The following is a 24,701-nucleotide window of genomic DNA, read 5'->3' as shown; positions in this document are numbered from 1 at the left end:
TTTTCATAAAATACACTGGTTATTTTTATGCTCAAGCTGTTTCTCAGCTGGATTCCTAACCAAAAGTTGCCACATTATATAACACCACACTTTGTGACAAATAGTTTTACAAATAACACGCAACAACTATGGCTGTTATGCTTTTAATGGAGGCAGATACAAAATTCATCAATGCAAAAGAATGTTTCACATACTCATTAACATAGTGATTAATATAAATTATATTTTGACTTGTAAAATACAGTGTGTTTGGCCTCAAAAAACTACAGAGCTGCAACTCAAGATAACTGGAAAGGCTCCTTACATTGTTTTTGCCCACCACCTTTGTTATAATACTCCTAAAACGATATCTGGAGAGGGAATTAAAAAATAATACAAAGCTCTTTTCAGCTGTGGTTCAAAGAACTCTAGTGAAGCTGTATGGCAATGACATTGTGGGACCATGAAGTTTCCCCAGAAGTATTTCCAATAAGAGGCAGTTAAGAAGCTTAATAGTTTCAAAGTATGGAAAGCAGCAAAGGTATCTTAGAGAAAACATAAACCCACTTTCCTACAGACATTTTAAAGCATGGACGTAACTTTAAGGAGACTGAGAAAACATCAGTAGTTTTCACAAAGCTTCAATGATCACCCCAAGGCACAAGTGTTGAAAACGGCCTGTTCACTAAAACATCACTTTTGGAGGTACAGGTATGCTGTGCTTGCAGTGAAAGGATGACTTTATCACTAGTTAAAAGCACCAGGTGTCAAGCTCAGCTTCCATTTACACAGGATGCACCAATAATCCCTATGATAGTGAATGGTTCAAGTACTATACTACATTTCCAACATGTCTTTTGCCTATTTGCTTAGTCGGTACTTGGGTTCTTTTAAGCCCCATAGGTCTGTAGAATATTTTAAAAGGCTAGAACTACCTCAAAAATAGTCTTGAAATATTACTGAGTCCTTCTAAAAGAGCTCACTGGATATTTTAATAACATTTACAGAAAGACAAAATTTGCAGTAGCTGAGTTTCTTTTAAGAATAATGTAGAACTAACGTGGGCTAAAATGTCAAAAATTGCCAAGATTATTAATACATATTTTGGTAATCACTACTGACCAGGTTAATTTTTTGTGCAAAATACACTATATATTAATAGAACAGGAAAATCATTATTTCAGACCACTAACAGGAGAAAACCCACAGCAAAAGAAGCATCTGTAGGGCAATTAAACATTAGGGAAGTTTACTAGCTTTAGAATACATCAATACACTTCGATTACGGAAATAATTCATTTTTAAACAAGAGTGTTTTAATGTACTTTTAGTAATGACCCAATCTAAGGAGCCTTGGAGGTTTGTGAAAAAGACTATCCACAAAGATGCTGCTTTTCTAGTGTGGGGTGAATTAATACTTCTGTAAGAAGGAGGGAACTGAATCACCTCAGCATGAATAAACAGCATTTTTCTTTTAAACAGTAACTCATAATCTGATGACTCACTTTGCTTTACTAGTTCAAAATTAGGCAGGAGAAGAACTAAGCTAACTGGTCAGACCCAGAAACACAAAGATTTGGCAAGCCGCAGTCATTCAGCTCATGATGTGTGATAATCGGCAGAAAGGCTGCTCAACTCTTGTCCATTCCTTCACATCTGTAAAGAAACGCCCACAGATAAGTTACTTCACTGAAGAATAAAAGCAAATTTTCCCTGCCTTAAAGCTCTGACTCATTTCCCAATATAGGTATACCTTGTTATATTGTATTTTTTACAAATTGAGCGTTTGTGTCATTAACTGTGCCCATTAAAGATGGTAAACTTTTCATCGATAAATGTATGTCCTGAATGCCCACCAAACAGCCTTTCCGCATTTCTCTGCCCTCTCCTCAGGCCTCCCTGGTTCCCTGAGACAAACAAGATTGAAATTAGGCCAATTATTAACCCTACAATTGCATCTAAGTGTTCAACAAAAGGAAGAGTCCCCATCTCTCATTCTATTTAAATCAAAAGCCAGAGCGAGAAAGTCATGTTGAAGGCCAAGAGAGGCTGAAAGCTGGGCAGGCCTTTTGGACCAGCCAAGCTGTGAACACAAAATCAAAGTGTTTTTTTGTTGTTTTTTAGCTTCTCATTCTCTGGCTGAAAAGTTCTTGAAAAAAACGAAGTGCTACTCCAGTGAACAGATGAATGATTTAAAAAGAACAGCCTTATTTCTGATATGGAGAAAGTTTTAGTGGTCTCGATAGATCAAACTAGCCACAACATTCCCTTAGGCCAAAGCCTAACCCGAGTAAGGCCCTAATTCTCTTCAATTTTATGAAGGCTGAGAGAGGTGAGGAACCAGAAGTCATGTTTGAAGCTAGCAGTGGTTGGTTCATGAGGTTTAAGGAAAGAAGCCATCTCCATAGCAAAAATGCAGCGTGAAGTGGCATGTTAACCAGAATAGCCAAGATCATAAATGAAAGTAGCTACAATATTTTCAGTGTAGACAAAAACAACTTCCTATTGCAAGAAGTAGTCATCTAGAACTCGTAGCTAGAGAGATAAGTCAATGCCTGGCTTCAAAGGACAGACTGACTCTCTTGTTAGGGACTAACACAGTCAGTGACTTTTTTTTTTTTCTTTGGAGACAGGGTGTCACTCTGTCAACCAGGCAAGACTGCAGCAGAGCTATCATAACACATTGCAGTCTTGACCTCCCAGATGCAAGATTCTCTCACCTCAGCCTCCTGAGTAGCTGGGACAATAGGCACGCTCCACCATACCCAGGTAATTTGTTAATTTTTGTACAGAGGGTCTCTGTATGTTGCCCAGGCTGGTCTTGAACTCCTGGGATCAAGCAGTCTTCCTACCTCCGCCTCCCAAAGTGCTGGAATTGCAGGCCTGAGCCACTGCACTGGCGGCTAAGTTGAAGCCAGTGCTCAATTACTATTCCAAAAATCCTAGGGCCCTTAAGAATTACGCTAAATCTGGCCAGGCGCGGTGGCTCACGCCTGTAATCCCAGCACTTTGGGAGGCCGAGGCAGGTGGATCACGAGGTCAGGAGATTGAGACCATCCTGGCTAACATGCTGAAACCCCATCTCTACTAAAAAACAAAAAAATTAGTAGTCCCAGCTACTTGGGAGGCTGAGGCAGGAGAATGGTGTGAACCCAAGAGGCAGAGCTTGCAGTGAGCCAAGATGGAGCCACTGCACTCCAGCCTGGGTGACAGAGACTCTGTCTCAAAAATAATAATAATAATAATTATGCTAAATCTACTCTGCCTGTGCTCCAGAAATGGAACAAAGCTTGGATGACAGTACACCTGTTCACAGCATGGTTTACTGAATCTTTTAAGCCCTCTGTTGAGAACTACTGTTCAGAAAAAACATTCCTTTCAAAATACTATGCCCATTGACAGTGCACCTGGTCACCCAAAAGCTCTGATGGAGATGCAGAAGGAGATTAATGTTTTCATGTTTGCTAATAAAACACCCATTCTGCAGCCTATGGATCAAAGAGTAATTTCAACTTTCAAGAATTATTTAAGAAATACATTTTTTAAGGCCCTAGCTGTGTAGGTTCCTCTGATAGATCTGGGCAAAGTAAACTGAAAACCTGGAAAGGATTCACCATTCTGGATGCCACTAAGACCATTCATGATTCATGAGAGGAAGTCAAAACATCAACATTAACAGGAGTTTGGAAGAAACAGATTCCCACCCTCATGGATGGCTTGGAGGAATTCAAGACTTCAGTGGAGGAAGTAACTGCAGGTGTGGTGGAAACAACAAGAGAAGTAGAATTAGAAGTGGAGCCTGAATGTGTGACTGAAATGCTGCCATCTCATGATCAAACTTAAACGGATGAGCTGCTTATGGATGAGCAAAGAAAGTAATTTCTTGAGATAGAATCTACTCCTGGAGAAGATGCTGTGTATTGTTGAAGTGACAACAAAGGATTTAGAATATTACATAAACTTAGTTGATAAAGAGCAACATGATTTGACTCCAATTTTGAAAGTTCTACTGTGGACAAAATGCTATCACACAGCATCACATGTTACAGAGAAGTATTTCATAAAAGGAAAAGTCAACTGATGCAGGAAACTTCATTATCTTATTTAAAGAAATTGACACAGCCATCCCAACCTTCAAACAGCTACCATCCTAATCAGTCAGCAGCAATCAACATCAAGGCAAGACTCTCCAACAGCAAAAAGATTGTGTAAATGGCTCAGATGACCTTCAGCACTTTGTAGTAATAAAATACTTTTTAATTGAGGTATATACATTGTTTTCTTCTTAAGACATGATGTTATTACAGACGTAACAAACGTATATACAACTTTTATATGCAATGGGAAACGGAAGTATTTGTGTAGCTCACTTTATTGGGATATTTGCTTTATTGCAGTGGCCTGGAACCAAACCCACCTTCAAGGTAGGTCTATAAGCTATTAGAATCCACATGGGATTTGAAAATTCCCAACGGTTACATCTTGAAAGTTCCCTTTGAAGTATGCCTAGTTAGTTCATAAAGCAAATTCAATTAAAACACATGAACTTTTTATGAGCTCCCCCGTCCCACCCTCACTTGCCTAATATACATACTATTAAAAGGGATATGGTTCAATGAGCCAAGTATGACTTCATATGTAAGACAAAACATTTATTTTATAACTAGCTATAAGCTAATTTTCACACTGGTAGCATGTACCCACCTGTAGAGGAGTTCGATATAACCACTTCTCTTTATCAACTTTAAGTTGCATACAGGCAAAGAGATCACAAACTGCAGGGAGGCCATAATGGTCTGGGGGGAAGTTATGTTCTTCCTGTAGAGGTGAATTAAGTAATACTTCCTGCAATAAAAGAAAAGAGTAGGTTGCTTCATGAAAACTAGGAGGCATGAGACCAACTTATCTTTCAAATAGGGTCTACAGAGAATAATTTAAATGTTGGCCATTCTCTCTAACAACCAAAAACAAAGGTGACAATTGTTATTTCTACCCCAAATATTTTCCATAAATAGCAATAAAACAGGCTAGATTATTTTCTTTCCTGAAGGATGGGGCCTAGGCCTGGAAAACACAAAAAATTCATAAATCCTCCATTCCAAATTTAGTATTTAACATATTTAAGGATCTGGCCAGTTTGGAAGGTTTGGGATTATGAAATATAAAACTCCAGGCCAGGTGTGGTGGATGACGCCTGTAATCCCAGCAGTTTAAGAGGCCGAGACGGGCAGATCGCTTGAGCTCAGGAGTTCAGGAGACCAACCCCGGGCCAAAACCCCATCTCTACCAAAAATACAAAAAATTAGCCAGGCATGGTGGTGCATGCCTACAGTCCCAGCTACACAGGAGGCTGTAGTGCGGGCAGGGGGATGGCTGGAGCCTGAGAAGGGGAGGTTGCAATGAGCTGAGACTGCACCACTGCACTCCAGCCTGGGTGACAGAGACTCCACCATCTCAAAATAAATGAATAAATAAATAAAACTCAAACAGTGCTATTTTGATGTTTATGCTCACCTGGGCCTTCTTTCGAAGCAGCCACTTGTCTTCTTCAGAGGATAACTGGCTGAGGTTGCCCATCTTCTTTCCTGGCAGGACCCAGTCAGCTGTGTTAAAGGAACACCAGGAAGTGTTCATGGGGCTTTTAAACTTTTGTTTGCCATCTCTGTCTTCAGTACTAGGCACTTCCTTGGGACTTCTTTCTTTGTATGGGGTCCTGATAAGCCACTCCGACAAGGGGCTGTTCTTTATGACTTGGAAGGAATCAGCAATTCTAGAAGGAATCATTGCCTTTGGTGCTTTAGTTTGTTCTATTACTTCTTTTCTAGAAGGACAGAGCCACATATTCAGGGAATCTTTATGCTTCTCAGGCTCAGGTTTGGGTTCCACAGGCATCCCATTTTTATCCTTTCCTTCTTTCTTCAGAAGCCATTTATACAGAGCCTCCTTCTCACAATTCTCATCACACACACACTCTGCAAAGCTTGTGCAGGGCTCATTGGCTCTGCACACTTCTTCTACCTTACACGGGTCCTGATGGTTCTGGACAAGCCAATCCTCTGTAACCACGCTGGGGGTGGACAACTGTTTCTTGGTCTCCAAGTGGTCATTCAGGCACTTCAGATTGCCCAGGTTTTCAATCTCCACACCTTTGGGCTGGTTTCCCTGACAGTTGGTACAGGAGTCAGTCTTGACAAGCCAATCATTCACATTATAGGACTGGAACAAGAGCTTAAACTTCTCACTGGTTTCACGACTGTCATTCTCAGGCTTCCGTAGCTTATGGGATTCCTGGGGAGTCACTAGCCAATCTGATAGGTCCATCTCATCTTGATCAGGAAGCTCTTGATCTCCAACCTTTTCCATTTCAGTGGAGAAAGAACTAGTAGTGGAATGGCTGTTACACTTTTGATAACTTGGTTTTTCACTCTTGAGGAGCCAGTTTTCTAAGCCCTTTAGGTTTCCCCAGACATTACTGAAGAAATTGCAGGCTCTGGGAGAAGTCTACACAAAAAGTACACAGTATTAGTTTGCCAGAACAATTATGACTGCTTGGGAGATTCTGTCTGCACTTTTTTTTTTTTTTTTTGAAACGAACTCTTGCTCTGTCACCCAGGCTGGAGTGCAGTGGCGCAATCTCAGCTCACTGCAAGTTCTGCCTCCCAGGTTCACGCCATTCTCCTGAAGTAGCTGGGACTACAGGTGCCCAACACCACGCCCGGCTAGTTCATCAAATTCTTGAGCCCCTACTGCATGCCAGATGCTAAACTGGTTTTTGTTTTGTTTTGTTTTGTTATTTTTTTGAGACAGAATTTCACTCTGTCACCCAGGCTGGAGTGCAGTGGGGGCAATTTTGGCTCACTGCAGCCTCCACCTCCCAGGTTCAAGCAATTCTGCAACCAAAAACTTAACAATGACACATACTACTACTAATTAGTAACTAACCCCACCTACTGCTGCGTCTACTGTAGAAACAATAAAAGCAGCAACAGACCTGACTGTTCTCCAAGGTCTGCTTTTGGGTGAGCCAGTCGTGGGGGTCGGTGCTAGGTATGTAAGGAGCCTGATGACCACTGGCAGGTTTGCTTCCAAGGAGCCATTCACTGAGAGGGACAGCTACAATACCGGATGCTGACTTCTGTTAATCATATAACAAGGAATGTCAAATGCAGTAGAAAGTTCACCAGAAAAGGAGAAGAGCCACTCTCTAATCTTGGCTTGCCACTGACCCTGGGCAAGTCTTGTGCCTTCCCAGAGCCTCAATTTTCACAATTATAAAACAAGAGACATAGCTGATCTCTAGGGCTCTTCTCAACTAAAACATCTAGAATCTTTATTCACATTGCCATTCCTTTAGAAATAAATCTTCTCTACAAATTATAAACAGGATCCCTCACAGAGAACCAGTATCAGTAAGACAGCTAATGATAATTTCCTGTGAACTATTGATAATTACTTTGTCTGTTAACCCCAGCAAGATATCTAAATTTCTATTTGGCATTAGATCGCAAGGGAAGCATTCAATTTCATAAACTAACTCATTGCCACTGGTGCCTTTTTACAAATAGTAGTATTTTTTTAAAGCTATATAAAACGCAAAGGAAATATAAGCCAAGCAATGACTTAATTACCAAAAACAAAATGGTATTTTACCTGCTCTGGCATTGGGATATAGCCTCTCTTCTCCAGGAAGGGCCCAATATTTGATGAACTAGCATGAGCCATCAAGTGCTCAGGAATTTGCTATGAAATGAGATAATTTAATCATGTTATTTATGCTATGCTGCCAAAAAAGTGAAATTATAATTCCAAATTTCAAAAATGTTAAAGCATTAATATTTCATTAGAAATATTGTTGACACTAAATTCCATGACTTACAAAGTAGTTATCAAATTTGAGAATACTCTACCACATAACTATTATATAAAAAATCTTCACCAGAATTGGTTGTATTACCACTTTTAACAAGACCCAAATGTTTGGTTCTTTATTAAAAACTATTCAAGCCATAAATTTTACAAAAAATATATCAGAAGTATTTGGAGAGATACATGAGGCATTCCAAAAGAGTATCACTGAGTCTGTACTACACTCCAAGAACTACCAACCTAGGCAACTTAAGCAGAACATGACTTTTTTTTTTTTAGGCGGAGTCTCACTCTGTCGCCCAGGTTAGAATGCAGTGGCGTGATCTCAGCTCACTGCAACCTCCGCCTCCCGGGTTCAAGCGAATCTCCTGCCTCAGCCTTCCAAATAGCTGGGATTACAGGCACCCAGTTAATTTTTTAGTATTTTTAATAGAGACAGGTTTTCACCATGTTGGCCAGGCTGGTCTCGAACTTCTGACCTCAAGTGATCCGCCCTCCTCGGCCTCCTAAAGTGCTAGGATTACAGGCATGAGCCACCACGCCCAGCTGAGAACATGAAATTTTTGAAACTAATCAAATTCTCAAGAAAGTCACTACTCATAGTAATTTTTTTTAAGACCAGCTGTGATGCCACAGATATGAGAAGTGCCCAATGAAGCATATGCGATTACTCACAATGGTTTTGAGAGACCCAAATGTGGTGATGGTCTGGCGCAGAGCAGCTGTGTCAGCTTCAAAGAGCAGGACGGTTGAATCTTCAGGCTTAAGGGTCAAACTGCCCAGTCTGGGGAAGAAAAACAAAATTGGCTATTTTTAAGGAATATCTATTTCATCAACTTCACCCAAAACAAAAGTCAAATTGTGAGTAATTTTAAATGATTATACTTCTCTAAGATACTCAACCAAAGGTAGACGGCTTATTCATGTATCAGCAAGTATAATATTAAATACATAAAGCAGAATGATCTTATCCTAGCAACATACAAGTTAAATACAACACATGCAATGAGTTACAAAATTGACTTTCTTTTAGTATACCAAAGTTAAAGAGTCAAAAGTTAAAATAAGCAAAAAGGGTTGTTACCTCTCCAGGCACACAGAGACTTGATTGGCTAGATCTTTGTTTTGGGTACACTCCAGTTGATGAGTAAGACAATTGAATTGGCCCAATAACTAAAAGAAAAATGAAACCATCTAGCCACAATGATACCAAGAGCACCAGATATACTCAAGTTACCAAACAGAACTTGAGATTAAACTTTTATCTGATCTATATTAACACTGCATTACAAGGAAGATACTCTCTGGCAACCAGAAGCCATGCTCAAACCAGTTCTAGCCATGCAGTCACCTTACCCAGTAGAGCTGCTGAGCCTGCTGTTGAAGTGTCTCCTCTTTAAGCTGATAAATAAGGTCCACCTGTTCATACAGCCACACCTCACGGCTTCTAAGACATTCCAGGTGACGGCTTATGCAACTGTGAATCTGAGCTTTGACCTAGGAAACACATACATGTTAGCTTCCTAGTGTTATAATCCCAAAGAATGATGTTTCCTGCAGAATAGTGAGGTTCTTAAACTTTTTTGGGGCGGGGGAGGGCTTGGGGGGAATCACAAATCCTTTTTAATATCCAACGACATCTATGAAGTATCTCCCCAGAAAAAATGCGTATTTTCAAGATTTTGCCTATAATGTCACGGTTTAGTGTTCCAAAGTCCACCCAAGGACCCACTAAAGCCCTATGGACCCCAATTTAAGAATCCCAGCCATAAAGGCATACCTAAACTCTAAAATCCTCCTGCAATACCCATCCTTCTAAGAGGATTAGGTTTAATTTGGGTGTCCTAATCAAAAGAAAATACAAGAATGTACCAGGAAATACTGATCCCCCTCAGTTTTCCACATAATTTAAAAACCTATGGTTTTACAAGTTTATCAGCAGAATAAAGACAGAGTATTAACTTAATAGCTAGCCCCTTATCTCTTTTCTCACCCCACAGAATGAGCAGTCCATTTACAGCAGAACAATTTAGTAAAGAGATGTGCCACCACATGTCAACAGCTAGAAGACCATTAGGGTAGACAATTTAAGTAAAATTATAAACTAATGTTTCTGGAAGCATAAACAGTGATTCAAACAGGGCTAAATATAAAAATCCCAAGGGAAAAAGTCAAAACAGGCCATAAATTATCCATGACAATACACATAAGAAACTATATTTTAAAACACATTTTTTTTTCCTGTTTAATAAAGTTGTGTTTCAAAGTCATGTAATACTTGATCTAACACACACAACAACAAAATACTACTGGAACCAACAACAGATTTCACTCTGGCTTGCCCTAACAGATAGTCATTTACAGAACAATGCCATTAACCAGTTAAAAGATGACGGGGAGGATGCTCAAGTGCATCCTTCATGCAATCAAGAGGACGCAGCTGAGAGGATACTGCTCACTCATTTCATATTTTACTGGTTACAGTGCCTGAGGAATCACACAGAGGAGTAATCAAAAATGCATGCTGAATAGAATTTTCTAGAATGGCACAGGGTCTTCCAGACTCTTCTAGCACCTGCCTTATTTCCCCTTGGGATGAAAGGCACCAGTGTATCAGGCAACTGACTGGGACCAAGTAGACCACGCAAGGCATGGGGTGAAATTTTTTGTTGGCACAGAGAAACCAAGTCCTTGGCCATGCTCTAACCAGCCCTGTGCCAAGAGTCCAGACAAGAGAAGAGAAAAGCACATGTCACACCTCTCGCAAGTTATCTTTAATTTGCTGTTCAGCCCGGAGAACTCCACCAATAGCAAGCTCCAAGTCCCTCCGTGCATCACTACACCTCAACAGGGGTTCTCTATTACTGGAGCTGCCACTCTGGTCTTGGAAGGTATTCATTCTCCTCACTGCTCCTTTAAAAGAAAAAAATATATATAAATAGCACCATAATTACAACCAAAAACCACCTTTCAATCATCCCTCAAATGATCATTCCAGCCAACTCCCATTACTAACTACTTAGATTACTTTCCAACACTGGAGCTAGCACATAAGATACTCTTAATAAATATTGTCTCCTCCCTTCCCTCTACCACTGTTCCTGCCATAAAACTCTAAAATCTACTTTAGTAACACTTTACATGTGAATAGCTATTTCTGGAAAAATACACTAATTGTCCTGAATCAACAGAGCATACAGTGTCCTGAAAAGTTAAAAGAACATTAAAATATAATTTTCTATTTATAACACACATATAGTCATATGAGGTATGTGTTCCTCTTTGTAGATTTAGAGATGAAGACTAAAAGGTACAGCTTATTACTTTGAAAATAAGCTGCAAACAATCAAGTTTAGAATACTGTTTAGAAGACGGAATTTTTAATTTCCCCCTTTACGGTAGAACTTTTTTTTTTATTTAGGAAGAACTTAAGAATTACTTCATAGCTAGGAAGCTCTCAAAAATATAACACAGGGCCGGGCACGGTGGCTCACACCTGTAATTCTAGTACTTTGGGAGGCCAAGGTGGGTGGATCACTTGATCCCACGAGTTCTGGACCAGCCGCGGCAAAATAGCAAGACCTCGTCTCTACAAAATACAAAAATTAGCCACATGTGGTGGTGTGCACCTGTAGTCCCAGCTACTTGGCAGGCTGAGGTGGGAAGATCACCTGAGCCCAGGAGGTCGCAGCTACAGTGAGCTGTGATCACACCACTGCACTCTAGCCTGGGTAAGAGGGTGAAACTCTGTCTCAAAACAACAAAAAAGAATACAACAGATATACAGATACATGTTTTTTATATAGAGAATATATGTAATATATAATATATAAAAGAATGTGCATTATATATAACAGATTATATGTGACAAAATGATTTCATATGATTCTCATATAAAGGAGAAACAGAAATTGGTAAATACAGAGTTCTCTAAAAAGCTTGGGTTTAGGAGCGATAGGAAACAGAAACGGGAAGAACAGCATTAATGATAAAATGAGACTGCAACACAAGAGTGTCAGTAAAGCCATGAAGTAAAACTTGACAAAAGCTACTGGAAGAACAATGACATGATTTTTAAACACTGAGAAAATGACAGCAGTGATTACTAGAGCTCAGAATAGGTTCACTAAGCCCTGTGATACCAGTTATTTCCTTTTGGATTGTTTTACTAAACCAGCAAGTAAAGGTAATGCTGTAGACACCAAGGAATGACAGAAGACTTGTGGCAAAACTGTATGATATCACTGTGGACAAAGTGAATATCAGCTAAAGAGAAGCACAATTAAACTGAATAATAAGATTATTTTTTACAAAATACTCAAAGGATGACAGACTAAGGCCAGTGTGTAAAGTTTTTAGAGGCACATCCCTGTTTTTTCTAATTACTTGTATGAAAACATAGAAGACAAACATTAAAGCTGGAGGTAACATGGGGCTGTGACAGAAGCATTTCCCAAAACAATCTCTACACAGCTGTTCAATCTTACAAAACAAAATGTAAGTTTTTCACTTTAATCAGGGAGGGCAAGGAAAAGAATATTTTCCACCGTTTTTAAAGGGTGGACATCTTTAACTGAAAGTAAATTCTCTATGAATTCACAGTGTGCTGGGTCTGTGGGAAAAAATAACTCACATACTATTTGACTACATTTACCAAAAGTATAGTGTTTGTCACAGGATTAACCTATTCCATGTTTATTAGACTAAATTCAAAACTTATTTCTGAGTAACACGCTTTAGAAGAGGACACTTAGAAAAGGGAAAGAGGCCTCAAAACCATGAAAAACTTCTCCAGGAAGGAAGGCTGTTTAGCCTAGATAAGAGACGTCTCCAGGAGGACATGATTACCATTCTCAAGTATGTGGAGACCTGTCAACTAGAAGAATTAAATTTGTTTGGAACAGACACAAGGGGGTAAAAAAGGTTAATAGGAGGCATGTTAGGCAATAAATAACTTCCTAACTGTCCTGAAAGCAATGACTTTCTCGGAGAAGCCAGCTTTGGGGTGAAAAGTGGCCTACCCAGGGCAGAGTCCTCCAAGTGGCTGACTGTCCATTTGAGACAAAGGAACTTTGCCAGGCCTTGACTGCATCTTTAAGACTAAGTTTAGGGCCAGATGCCTAGCTGAAAGCTGGATAGAGACAAAAGTGGTGAGTTCCTCCCTCAGAAATAATGTATTCTGAGAGAAGTGGGAAGAGCAGCAAAACAAACTTTCTGTCCACTATCTCAGCAAAAGACTCCGATTCAGGAACTAGAGTTTCTATAAGAAACAACAATTCAGGAAATTTTTAAACTTCCCCTTGCTGATTTTGTTTCATCAGTCTCTTTTTCCATAATCATCTCTTAAAAAGAAAGGGTTGCCTTAATTGGACTTCACAGAAATCCCTGTGGAAATTTTTCCAACCCTGGACACACCAACAGTGGTTACCTTGCATCCTCCTTTTGCATGCCATAAGCTGCCTGTGTTAGGCAGAAGCGTTAGTGTGCACTTGGAACTCACTGCAGGGACTATGAAAAATACCTGCATCACACGGGTGAAATGCTGACTCCGATTTGGAGAGCTGGAGTGTGACGGGCTGCTTCACTTTGCACTTAGGTCAGTCATGCAAGACATGTTTAGCAGTCTTTCAAATGTGTTACCCAGCCTTCTTCACCTGTGCCAAATTTCCCACTCTTAGATCCTCACCATTTGTGTGGAATGCCACAATGCCTAGCACAGTGTAAAATTTAATCAATAAAATTGTTGCTTCACAATGTCAAAACTCCAGAATTCCGGAACATACGGGAGACAAACTCAAACACATACAGTGCTGACTGTACTACTAGATTCCTAAAGCAAGTACTCTCAATTCAATCACAAGTATTAATATTACACAGTAAGAGTAGAATATAGCAAGAGTTCACACACTGGACTTTCCCCTTATCAGCTATAGACAGAATGTAGGATGAGATTTAAAAGTTACAAAACTGATTTTTCCACACACAGTTATCACATTTTTTCAAATTAAAAGGAGTGTTATCCTTCAAAAGTCATCTTGAGAACTCATTTGTCAGCCACGAAGAAAACCTGTTTCATTTCTTTATGGTAAGTCCCAGGATGCTTGCCCCTTTGTTGCCTTTGGCTCTCTCTGTCCCTCCTCCTCCCTGTGGCGCAGTTAGAGCACTGTCAGCTTTCAGAGCCCAGATGCCAAGAAAGGAGCTGTGCAAAGGCTTGCCCTTTTGCACTGTGATGAAGAGGAAACCTTCAGAGCTGAAATGAAGAGCCCCAATCATGGGTGAATTCAAATCACAATGAGTTGAAGCCTAAGCCAGCTGTACGAAATGTTACATCCAAAGAGACTGGTATGAGGTAACTAGCTCGCATGGCCATTTTCAACAGTTATTCACCATTTGTTTCAGGTTCAAGAGCCAGAGTGGCAAGCATGACCATCAAGAGATCACTCTGGAGTCTGACAAACCTGAGTTCTGACTGTGTCTCCCAGCTTGAGACCCCTGAGCTAGTAACATAACCTCTCTGGGCCTCAATTTCCTCAGGAAAAAGGGAGACAAGGATGGCAGCTACAAAGGGGCTGCAGTAAGGTTAAAGTGAGACATTATTTGTCTACCAGCACTTAGCCTAGCACCTGCATACCATAAGCCCTCCATATTACAGTGGTTATTATCAGGTTTAGCTGACAGGCTGTGAATAGGATCTGACAGAATCCTTTAGCCATTTATCAGGGCTATGACCTTGCACCATTTGCCCTTGTGGAACCTAACTTCCTAATTCATATGTGAGGAATACAGACTCACAGACTTAGGGGGAAGGAGATGGTGATTATTTAATAAATATTAGATTTCCATCGAGTCTTTCACTATACAGCATAGCAAAAGGCAATCTTTTATTTACTCCAAAAACTCAATAGTCTAAATCCTCTAATATATACCAAGTATGGATACTTTTGACTGTTTTCTTACCTGTAAAAAGAATGGACCAAATCAGCTCTGATCCTAATATTCAAATCAATAAAAGATTACTAAAAATGTCTTTTTATCTTCACCATTATAATCCAAAATATTGCCTTACCATCTTCAAAACAGGACTGCCTTAAACGTCCATGTTTGAGACAACATTAAAAGTTTAAGTGCTTTCTAAAACTTCCCTGCTTCTAGGATCCCTGTCCTAAATTTGGGGGTGGAGGAAATAAAGGAGGAGGAGAGAAACACACATACCCTTCTAACAAATAACAAAACCTGGAGATTCCTCAACAAGGAATTCCTTAAACTATATATGCTATGTTTACACAATGCTTTGCACAAATCTATTTGTAAAGTCTGAAGATCATGGGACCAGAATTGAGCAACTAACCACAAATGAAGCTAAGTCATTACTGTATGGCTTAACCATAAAATTTCCAAAGAGCTATAACTCTTGTGACCCACACAAACTACAATTTAAAGCTGAAAAATAGCTCCTCACAAGCCTCTTTAAAAAAATAAAAAATAAAGCTGAAAAAATCTTGGCCATCTCTTTAATATAACACTCTCATTCTACAGATGAAGCCACAAAAAGCCCAGATAGTTTAAGTGACCCATCTGAAGGGCCACAGCCGGAAGGGGTAAGATTTGGGTTCAGAACACAGTTCCCAAGGTCTAGTCCTGGGTTCTCTCTCCCAGGTGAACTTGTTCTTCCTTTAGTGTATTATCACCCATAAAGTATTTTTATTTGCCAACACTAGAGATTAAAATTAACATTCCAATGGATTACTATTGAAATAACTTCCATTAAGATTTTCGGTCAATTTTCACAGTCCTCAGTAAATTATAACCACAATTATTCAGACTCTTCTGCCTTGGATAACAGAAACAAAAATAAACAGTACTGGTCGAGCGCAGTGGTTCACACCTGTCATCTTAACACTTTGGGAGGCCGAGGTGGGCGAATCACCTGAGGTCGGGAGTTCGAGACCAGCCTGAATAAACAAGGAGAAAGCCCGTCTCTACTAAAAATACAAAATTAGCCGGACGTGGTGGTGCATGCCTGTAATTCCAGCTAATCAGGAGGCTGAGACAGGAGAATCGCTTGAACCAGGGAGGCAGAGGTTGCGGTGGGCCGAAGTCGCAGCCATTGCACTCCAGCCTGGGCAACAGGAGCGAAACTCTGTCTCAAAAAAAAACAAAAAAAAAAAACAAAAAAAAAACCAAATAAATCAACAGTACCCTTGTATGTCATGATAAGCTCGGAAAAACCAAAACACTGCCAAATACCAATGCAAATGGTTTTGATTCAACGTTTGTATCACAGCCATTCCAGGCTTCATTTGTCTGTAAGAATGAAAGCTCAGACTAGATCATCTCTAACCTCACCTTCCAGCTCTCACATTCTCTGCCCCCCTTGCCACCTGCCCCTCCCCCTCCAAAGACCTCTACTTTTTACTTATTTGCCTGGCATCCTAGTCATTGCTAAAAGGCCAAGCGCAGCATCTATCCACAGGATACCTATGTGTTCTATGAGTACTACACTCGAAATACTAACTGAACAATATGGTTATCTTTGATGAGCCAACCTGCATTAGATCATCTGTAAAGCTTTTAGTTTAAAAAAATTATAAACTAAAAAATAATTTGCAATTTTACCTCGAAACTTTTTTCACTTCACACGTTCTTTCTTCCCTCTTTTTTAGAAAGGTTGTTTTTTATACAACTCATTAACTCAAGGACTATATACATGTTACCCTAGCCCCAGCCCACTTTAAATTCCTTATCAAGACAAGCAGTTTCTGAAATCCAGAACCTGGTTCTCTGTAATCTTTTTTAAACCACACAAACAAACGTTAATATCGCAACAGATTTAAAATAAGGTAATAATAAATTCACTATTGAACATTTTAAGATTTAACACTTCAGAGTTTACTAGGCTCAAATTTGTCCACCTTTACACAAGTAAATGAGAGCAATAAATCCCAGCACATCAATTTTCTAAAGTAGTAACTGAAAACCGACCGCAAGGCGTTTCTAATTCGAAAGCAACATTGACTCATGTGGCTTTCTAGATTTCCCAAAAGCCCTCTCCAAACGGCCTCAGGGGGCCCTCACCCTCGCCCTCGCCCTCGCCCTCGCCCCGGTCGCCGCTTTGCACGCATGCGCGCAGTCAGCCCCGGGGTTCTGGCTCCCGCCCGGCGCCAGCCAGCCTCAAGGGCTCCCGCTACGGCCCCTGGGCTGCCAGACATACCTCACAGGCCAGGTCACCGACGCGCCAGCTGCCCGGCAAACGACAGGCTGCTTTACCGCTGACCCGAGTGCGGAAGGTCCCCGAGCCCGGGCCGCGCCCCGTCAGCGCGTCACACGGCTGCCACCAGCGAACTGGAGCGCTCAAGCCAGGGCCGGGGAGGAGCGGAAAACTCCGCCCACTGTTGCCCTGCTCCCCTCCAGTCTCCGCTGGCGCTCGCGGCCCCCGCGCAGCTCCCTCGCCGCTGGGCCTCTCCGCTAGACGCCTGCTGCCCCCGCCCGGCTTGTCAGGGTAAGGCCAGCTAGAGGGACCTAGGATGGCACCTGGGGCTCCTCTCCAGCCTCTCCTTTCCCCGACTTGCTCCACCCGATAATGGGCTCAACTCAATGAGAATTACATGAACCATAATGAATTATATGAACTAAAATGTTTAGGACAGTGCCTGGCATATAGCACTACCTACCTGTGACTATCATGTTTATGGTACTTCTCGCTTTCCCTTTTCTCTAAGATAATCCTCATAGCCTGCATATGCAATCAGGCCAAAAGATGAAATCTAGACAACGTTGTAACTCTATTACCTTTTAGTCGATTTTTTGAATGTAAAATACTTGCTCTTTTCTATGAATATAAAGCTATTTTTGTTAATAGTAAGAGTAAAGCAAAATCACATGAGAAACACCAAAGGGGAACACTAAAGAACCATTACCCTAAATTAAGTATCCCTTAGATTTCAGATGAACAGAGTGGAAATGCCTGCTTTGTCTGTGATGCATACAATTTCTGGGACCCCAATCCAGGCATTCATTATCAAAAATAAGAAAATTTCTCCCTAATTCCAAATGCCTTCATTGGATAATACATTTCATAAAGACACAAAAAAACTAGACATACTTCTGAATGACTAAAGTTACAATTTTATGGTCCTTTGTACTAATTTACATCAATGGCAACAAAGAAGGAATTCTTAAGTCTATTAAAATATAACTGATGTCAGGAACTTTCATCTATTTTATGTGCCTCTGAAAAACGGCTGGTCACAATGTAAATACAAAGAAACTTTGTTGGCCATCACCTACTTAACTGATGGTCTCTGTTCCCTCTCTAAAAGATCCTGACCAATGCCCCAGCATAGTAAAGTCTTCAGCTACTGTATATTTTCACTGAGTTTCACAGCTATATTCATTTGTGTTTCTCCTCAAGCCAGCTGTAGCCGTTACTATGATGATGTGATTTATTAAATATTACATAAACATAAAAAGACTGAGAAAGAAAATCATAAAAATCTAAAATTCTGCACTCAGACCACTTTACACGTAGATTTTACTCCCTTATGCTTCAGTATTTGATCTTGTGTCTTTATAAAATGTTTAGGTTCTAAAGAGGAAAAATGCATAACGTATTTTACCTCTCTTCTGCTTCAAGAATTTCTATGCTGTCTCAAAACAACAACCATCCATCCCAAGTAGATCATCTCATCTAAAGCAGCATAGCTCTCCCCATTTCCCTACAGGATAAAGTCCAAATTTCTTTTAAAAGCAATAAGGCTCTTGAGTTAGGGTTCTCCAGAGAAATGGACCATTATATAGACAGACATAGATATAGTCATAAAGATATATACAGACATAGATATAAGAGGGGATTTATTAGGGGATCTGGCTCATGTGATTAGGAGGCTGAGATGTCCCATGACAGGCCGTCTGCAAGCTGGAGACCCTGGGATGTCAGTACCATGGCTCAGTCCAAGTGCAAAGGCCTCAGAACCAGGAAAGCAGATGGTGTAAATCTCAGTCTGAAGCCAAAGGCCTGAAAACCCAAGGGACCACTGACACAAGTCCTGAAGCCCAAAGCCTGGGGAGCCTGGAGTTCTACTGTCCAAAGACAGGACAGGAAGAATGTATCCCAGCTCCAGCAGATAGATCTGCCTTTTCAGTGTTTTTGTTTTCTCTGGGCCCCAGCAGATTGGATGGTGCCCACACACACTGAGGTGGATTTCCCCCCACCTAATCCACTCTGATTCATACCCTAATATCCTCTGGAAACAGACACACCTCAAAATAACATTTCACCAGGTTTCTAGGTTTCCTTAATCCAGTCAAGTTGACACCTAAAATTAACCATCACAGCTCTCTATTTCCTAGCCTCACTGTGGCTCTCCTGCTGTCTCCCAGAACAGCTCCTGCACCCTAATCTACTGGACAGCTGTTCTATGCATAGGATAGTTTGGTTTATCTTGTGCAGCTTGGCTATGCCAGCTCTCTCTGCCAGCAATGCCAGTCTCTCCTCTTCTCCCTACCTGTCTGCTTTTCAAGTCACCATCACTAACTACAAAGTCCTTCCTGACAGAGCACCTCATTCCTCAATACTTTTGGCCAGTAGACTTGGCTGCTCCCTCCTGCATGACCACTGTAATCTGTATGGGTTTCCCGCAGGACGCCTGTAACATGTTACCCTATTGTTACATGCCTGCCTCCTTAGCCTGAGGGCTCCATGACAGAAGAAACCATGTCTTATTTATTTAATAGCTTTGTACATCCTAATACTGAGCAGACAGCCTGATAGCGGTACCTTGGCATTACCAACCGTTCACATTCTCTGTGTGCCACTGAATCGACATAAAGAGAAGAATGTACCTGGCATTGTACAATGCTTTGCCCTAAATTCAACAGAGGCCTAAGACATTTTGGACAAACGGATGAATATATGATAAATTAATGTTTAGGTTCAGACTAGCCACAGTAAGTATGGTATAGTTCTGCTTTAAACATAATCAACTTGATGTCCCACTAAGGCCTGTATTAACGCAGGAAGGTTTTTTCAGAGAAAGAAGATGTTTCTAGCACAACTATTACTTTTGGGATTTTTTCAAACAAGACAAGGCTGGCAAGGGTGTTGCCACTGAAAGTATGATCCCAGAATAAGTGCTGAGATAGTATCTTTCCTGCTAAGCTCACCTTCGTGGATTCACACAAACAGCAGCAAGACTGTGGTTTAAAGGGGACACATTTACTGTATTTTACAGCCAACTCTGAATTTTTTCTTCAGAGTTGGCGGTACCACAGAAATTCTAACTGAATTTCAAGTTGAATATTGGGGGGATGATATTCAACTTGAAACTTCTTGCCATAATATAGTGAAGGATAGGAAAACATGTTACTTACCTACTATCACAGTAATAATGCCATTTTATCCTGATTTTATATGGCAAACGTTTTGTGGTTCTCCCTATAGAAGCCAACAAGTGATAAAATATTAGTATTTTCCCTCCTCTAAAGCCTGGAGGACTAGCAATAATGCCAAAATAAAGCTCAAAACACACCTGAGATTATCTTCTTTTGAAAGCTGTAATTGTCTCAGTATTTAAAGACTTAACTTCTCACCCATGACCAAACTGACAACAAAACCTTTTAACTTATTTTGTGAGCTACTCACTACTTCACTGAACCAAACTGTCATATTTGTAGAGCATTTAGGTAATGCTGCATAAGAGGCATATTAAGCCCCAAAGGTGTCCCCAAACACACTGCTAACCCCAAAGAGGAACATCTTGATTAATTAAGTCAAGCAAAATTAGGGATGACAACTTGGGATAAGAATGACTAAGAGTGTACAGTCATTCATATCAGAAGTTAAGTACTGCAATGTTATGATTTAACAATCAAAGAAGATAAGCTAAGAAGGACAATATGGCAGCTTCTCTAACTGACATGCATGGAGATAGTATAATGCCTACTAGCTAGAGCAACAGTGGTCAACTGGACCCCCATTCCAGCCTAGACCGCCATATCATGTGCGTTCTATGTTGAAGCAATGTGTCCAGACATAATTACATGAAAACAAAGTCAAAATGAAAACCTTGGATGAAAATTTTAAAAGGACTAAAAAATAGCAAGAAGAGTAATAAAAAATGTCATGGCCTTCTACAGTTCTTCCATGAAACTGAACTTAACCCAATGCATACATATTGGTTGGGTGGTCTGTTACAGACATTTTAGGCTTTCCTTTGCAACCTAACCAGTATGTGAACAGAGGCAGTGAATTCACTGCTGATTTCAGTAATGCTTGAGAAAGTGCTCTCTGAACCAGCAGCACATTCCACTGTATATCCTCAAGAGTGACAAATCTTCATTTTCTGAGGCTAGGTATACTTTGTTGGAAAGATCTGATGACTAGTATATGTAAAGCACTTAAAATAGTGCCTGATGCACGTAAGAGCTATATAAGTATTAGCTATTTTTATTACTTTTTGTCAAAGAACAGGATATAACAAAGACAGACATAAAGTTCATCAATTTCATTACCATCATCTCTCTCTAGGACTCCTGCAGAAACCTCATGACTGCTACCTACTCTTCCCCTCTACCCCTACTCTTCTCCTCCTGCTGCTCCTTTAGCATAACAAGGATGCTTCTTCCTCAGAGCCCTTGCACTTTCCTCCAGGTATCAAGCCCAGGCCTTAACTTCCTCCAGGTGTCTGCTCAGAGGTCATCTTCTCAGTGAGGCCATTCCTCACCATCTTTTATTTTTAAAAGTCTTGCCTCCACTCCCCCTCAATATGCTTTATCACTGTCCATAGTACTAACCACAATCTGGCACGTAGCAACCATTTATTTTCTGATCTCCCTTCAGAAAACGTACTATAAGGTAAGTTCCACATGGCGGGGACTTGTCTTTTTGTTCACTGTTGTATAGTAGGTATTCAATAATTAATTACTGAGTAAATAAATTCAGTAAGTATTTACATCTAGTCTACTATGTGCCAAGCCTTTTTTTAAAAACTCATTATCTCAATTAGCACTCACAAACCATTAAAGGGGCTATTATCATCACAATTAAAAAAAAAAAAAAAGCAGACTTGACAAGGTTAAATATATTACCTACAGTCACAAACTTCCAAGTAGAAGAGCCAAGATTTAATCCCAGATCTGAGTCCAAAGTCCCTAACCATACCGAGTATGTTGAAGGAATCATTAAGTATTAAGGTATTATGTATTCATCCAACAACTATTTATGGAGTACCTCAACTGCCACTACTGTGATAGTCCCTGAGAACACAATGGTGAACTTGCCACCTAGAGGAGAACTCGTGTCACCGATTTGCCAACAAAGCAGAAAATACTAATTCTTTGAAATAAGAGACAGAGTTCAAAGTCCATCAGCAGCAGCAATGACTGGCACTGAATGCTAACACTATGTGAGGGAAAGTATTATAAAACACTAACTTAGGGACTCTCAAACCGGGGGAGGGATATGTGTCAGGATATACTATGGAGTTTTATGAAACCCCTACACGGGCTCCTGAGATTCTGGCACAGCTATGCTGATTTAATAAAAACAGGGGTCAGGGGTATCATGTAGTTCTAAAATACCTTCTCCGCCTTTGAGAAGGACATCTTCCTTTCCTTCAATAGCTCAACGTGTTTTTTCTATTTCCGAAATGCCTGTTTGCACAAAGGTAATAATGTGATTGTAGAGATTTATTTAGATAAAAAGTATCACAAAACTTTCCAAGAGTAGGATTTTCCTCAGAGACCCAAGGACAAAGGCTCCCTGGAAGGGAGGGAAGGAGAAAGTGAAAGGAATGTTATTGTGCTGGACCCCCCATTATCTCATTTACTTATCTGAACAAATCTGCAAGCTAGCAAATCTTCAAATGAGAAAACCAAGTAAATTGCCTAAGCCACAAGGCAGCAAATGAATCTCCCTCCATTGCATCATTAGGGTAAGCCTTTCTCAAACGGTCTCATGTACTTTAAAGTCTGGAAATGTCACAGTAGGATCTCAGTACAGAAATGGGCCAACTATGACTTCCTGTGCCATCCTCATTCCAATAAGTAACTCAAGAGTCTCTGTAAACTTAGTTCCAAATTACCAAGTGCGTGGTGGAAAGCTAAGTCCATCCAAAAGGCAGTTACTATGGTGAACCCGACCCTGATTAGATAGACACAAAAAGGCACAGTTAAAAGGAAAAAAGCTCTGCCTGTGGGTTCAGATAAATTCTAGCACTCTGACTTCTGTCATTCTACTTCTGCCATTCTTGATGGCATCATTCCACATTAAATCCCGTGCCACGTAAGCTTATGATTATTGTTGTTCCCAACACGAGAATTTAGTTCCATGAGAATTAGGAGTGTGTCCATTTTCTTCATTGCTATCCTCAACATCCTGAACATACAGGCACCAAATAAATGATTGTTGGTGGATGAACCAATGAATGAGCAAGCCTCACTCTTCTCATCTGTAAAACAGAGATAATCAAGCTACTTTTCGGGATTATTGGGAGAACTAAATGTGACGGTATGTGTTTAGCACACAGAGGGCCAAAAAAAAAAAAACAAAAACAAAAAAAAACCCCAATATCTTATTTGTATTTCCACCTGACAAGCTAGAAATGGATTGTGTTCTGGGCTGGTTCGGCAAAACAGACCTTGCCACGCCCCAGATCCAGGCAAGAGGCGAGAGAAATAGGAAACTTGGAGCTGTCACACCTAAAGCCAGGGGAAGGCCGGCGGGGAGCAGGAGGTTTCTGGGCCGGGAATGAGGAGGGTCGGGGAGGAAAAGGCAGGCCCGGAGCCCGGCGTGTAGCGGGAAGGGGAGAAGGCAGGCCCGGGCCCGGCGTGTGGAGGGAAGGGGAGAAGGCAGGCCGGGACCGGCGGGCAGGCAGGAAGAGGTGCCTGGGCCTGGCGTGTGGAGGGAAGGGGAGGAGAAGGCAGGCCGGGCCCGGTGTCGGTCAGGTCGGGAAGGGGACGGACAAGCCCGGGGCCAGCGATCATCCAGCCTCCACCCGGCCCACGGCGTTCTTACCAGGTCCGAGTGCCTCTCCGCGCGATCCGAGGAGACCTTGGGTGGACTGAGACACGGCCCCACACTAACCTAGGTCCCAAAAGGCAGAGTTCTCGCGACAACGCAATCTTCCTCTCACGCCTCTTGCCAGAGGTCTGAAAGTCTCGCGAGATCTCCCCTTGGGTCAGGCAGAAGCCCTTGACTGCCCTCTAGAAGGCGCAAAGCGCAGGCGCACACTTTCTCCCAGCCCCCTTGACTGCCCTCTAGAAGGCGCAGAGCGCAGGCGCACACTTTCTCCCAGCCCTTGCACAACGTCCTTTAGCCCTTCGTGAATAAATCGAAATTAAATGAAGCAAATATTTTTTGAAGGCAAGTTTTGTGCCGAGGACCATTCTAAGTGATTCAAATGCCCTCACAAGGTAGATATTATTTAACTTGAACGTTCAGATGCAAAAATGAATATCATAAGACACAAAAGGCCATATGTTGTATGATTCCACCTTTGCAACATTTGTTTTTCTAAAGTAAATAGGCCGGGCGCGGTGGCTCATGCCTATAATCCCAGCACGTTGGGAACCCGAGGCGGGCGAATCACGAGGTCGGAAGATAGAGACCATCCTGACTCACACGGCGAAACTCCTTCTCTACTAAAAATACAAAAAAATTAGCCGGGCGTGGTGGCGCGCGCGTGTAGTCCCTGCTGCTCGGGAGGCTGAGGCGGAATTGCTTGAACTCGGAAGGGGGAGATTGCAGTGAGCCGAGATCGCGCCACTACACTGCCTGGGCGACAGAGCAACGCTGGGTCTCAAAAAAAAAAAAAAAAAAGAAAAGAAAAGAAAAAAATGGGCCGGGCGCGGTGGCTCAA

The 24,701-nt window shown here is 41.2% G+C and overlaps 1 protein-coding gene across 8 annotated transcripts; it reads right to left on the bottom strand.

Annotated features, from left to right (window-relative positions):
- Positions 1 to 127: 127 nt before the first annotated feature.
- Positions 128 to 23,993, bottom strand: NCOA4 (nuclear receptor coactivator 4). Of its 8 annotated transcripts, none has more exons than XM_015147038.3 (11): positions 23,858 to 23,993; positions 20,215 to 20,278; positions 10,604 to 10,758; positions 9,202 to 9,342; positions 8,930 to 9,018; positions 8,521 to 8,629; positions 7,630 to 7,719; positions 6,971 to 7,114; positions 5,494 to 6,480; positions 4,684 to 4,824; positions 128 to 1,635 (listed from the first exon to the last, which is right to left on the bottom strand). In XM_015147038.3, the coding sequence occupies exons 3-11, from the start codon at positions 10,742 to 10,744 to the stop codon at positions 1,630 to 1,632; spliced, it is 1,848 nt and encodes a 615-aa protein (XP_015002524.2). In that variant the 5' UTR covers positions 10,745 to 10,758; positions 20,215 to 20,278; positions 23,858 to 23,993; the 3' UTR covers positions 128 to 1,629. The 8 variants fall into 8 exon arrangements, with proteins under 8 accessions (XP_015002524.2, XP_077802492.1, XP_015002522.2 ...); XM_077946366.1 differs by lacking the exon at positions 23,858 to 23,993 and adding an exon at positions 22,423 to 22,490; XM_015147036.3 differs by lacking the exon at positions 20,215 to 20,278.
- Positions 23,994 to 24,701: the final 708 nt, after the last annotated feature.

Source organism: Macaca mulatta, chromosome 9, assembly GCF_049350105.2.
Source record: "Macaca mulatta isolate MMU2019108-1 chromosome 9, T2T-MMU8v2.0, whole genome shotgun sequence".
NCBI classification, from domain to species: domain Eukaryota; kingdom Metazoa; phylum Chordata; class Mammalia; order Primates; family Cercopithecidae; genus Macaca; species Macaca mulatta.
Note: the sequence above shows the minus strand (reverse complement) of the source record. Positions and strands in the feature narration are given on the sequence as shown.

Excerpts from the sequence above, each read along its gene's own strand:
- NCOA4 (XM_015147038.3), bottom strand. The coding sequence starts at position 10,744 with ATGAATACCTTCCAAGACCAGAGTGGCAGCTCCAGTAATAGAGAACCC. Across the intron at positions 9,343-10,603 it reads TTAAAGATAACTTGCGAGAG|GTCAAAGCTCAGATTCACAG; the intron begins GTGTGACATGTG and ends TGTGTTTCCTAG. Across the intron at positions 6,481-6,970 it reads AGACCTTGGAGAACAGTCAG|ACTTCTCCCAGAGCCTGCAA; the intron begins GTCTGTTGCTGC and ends CTTTTTGTGTAG.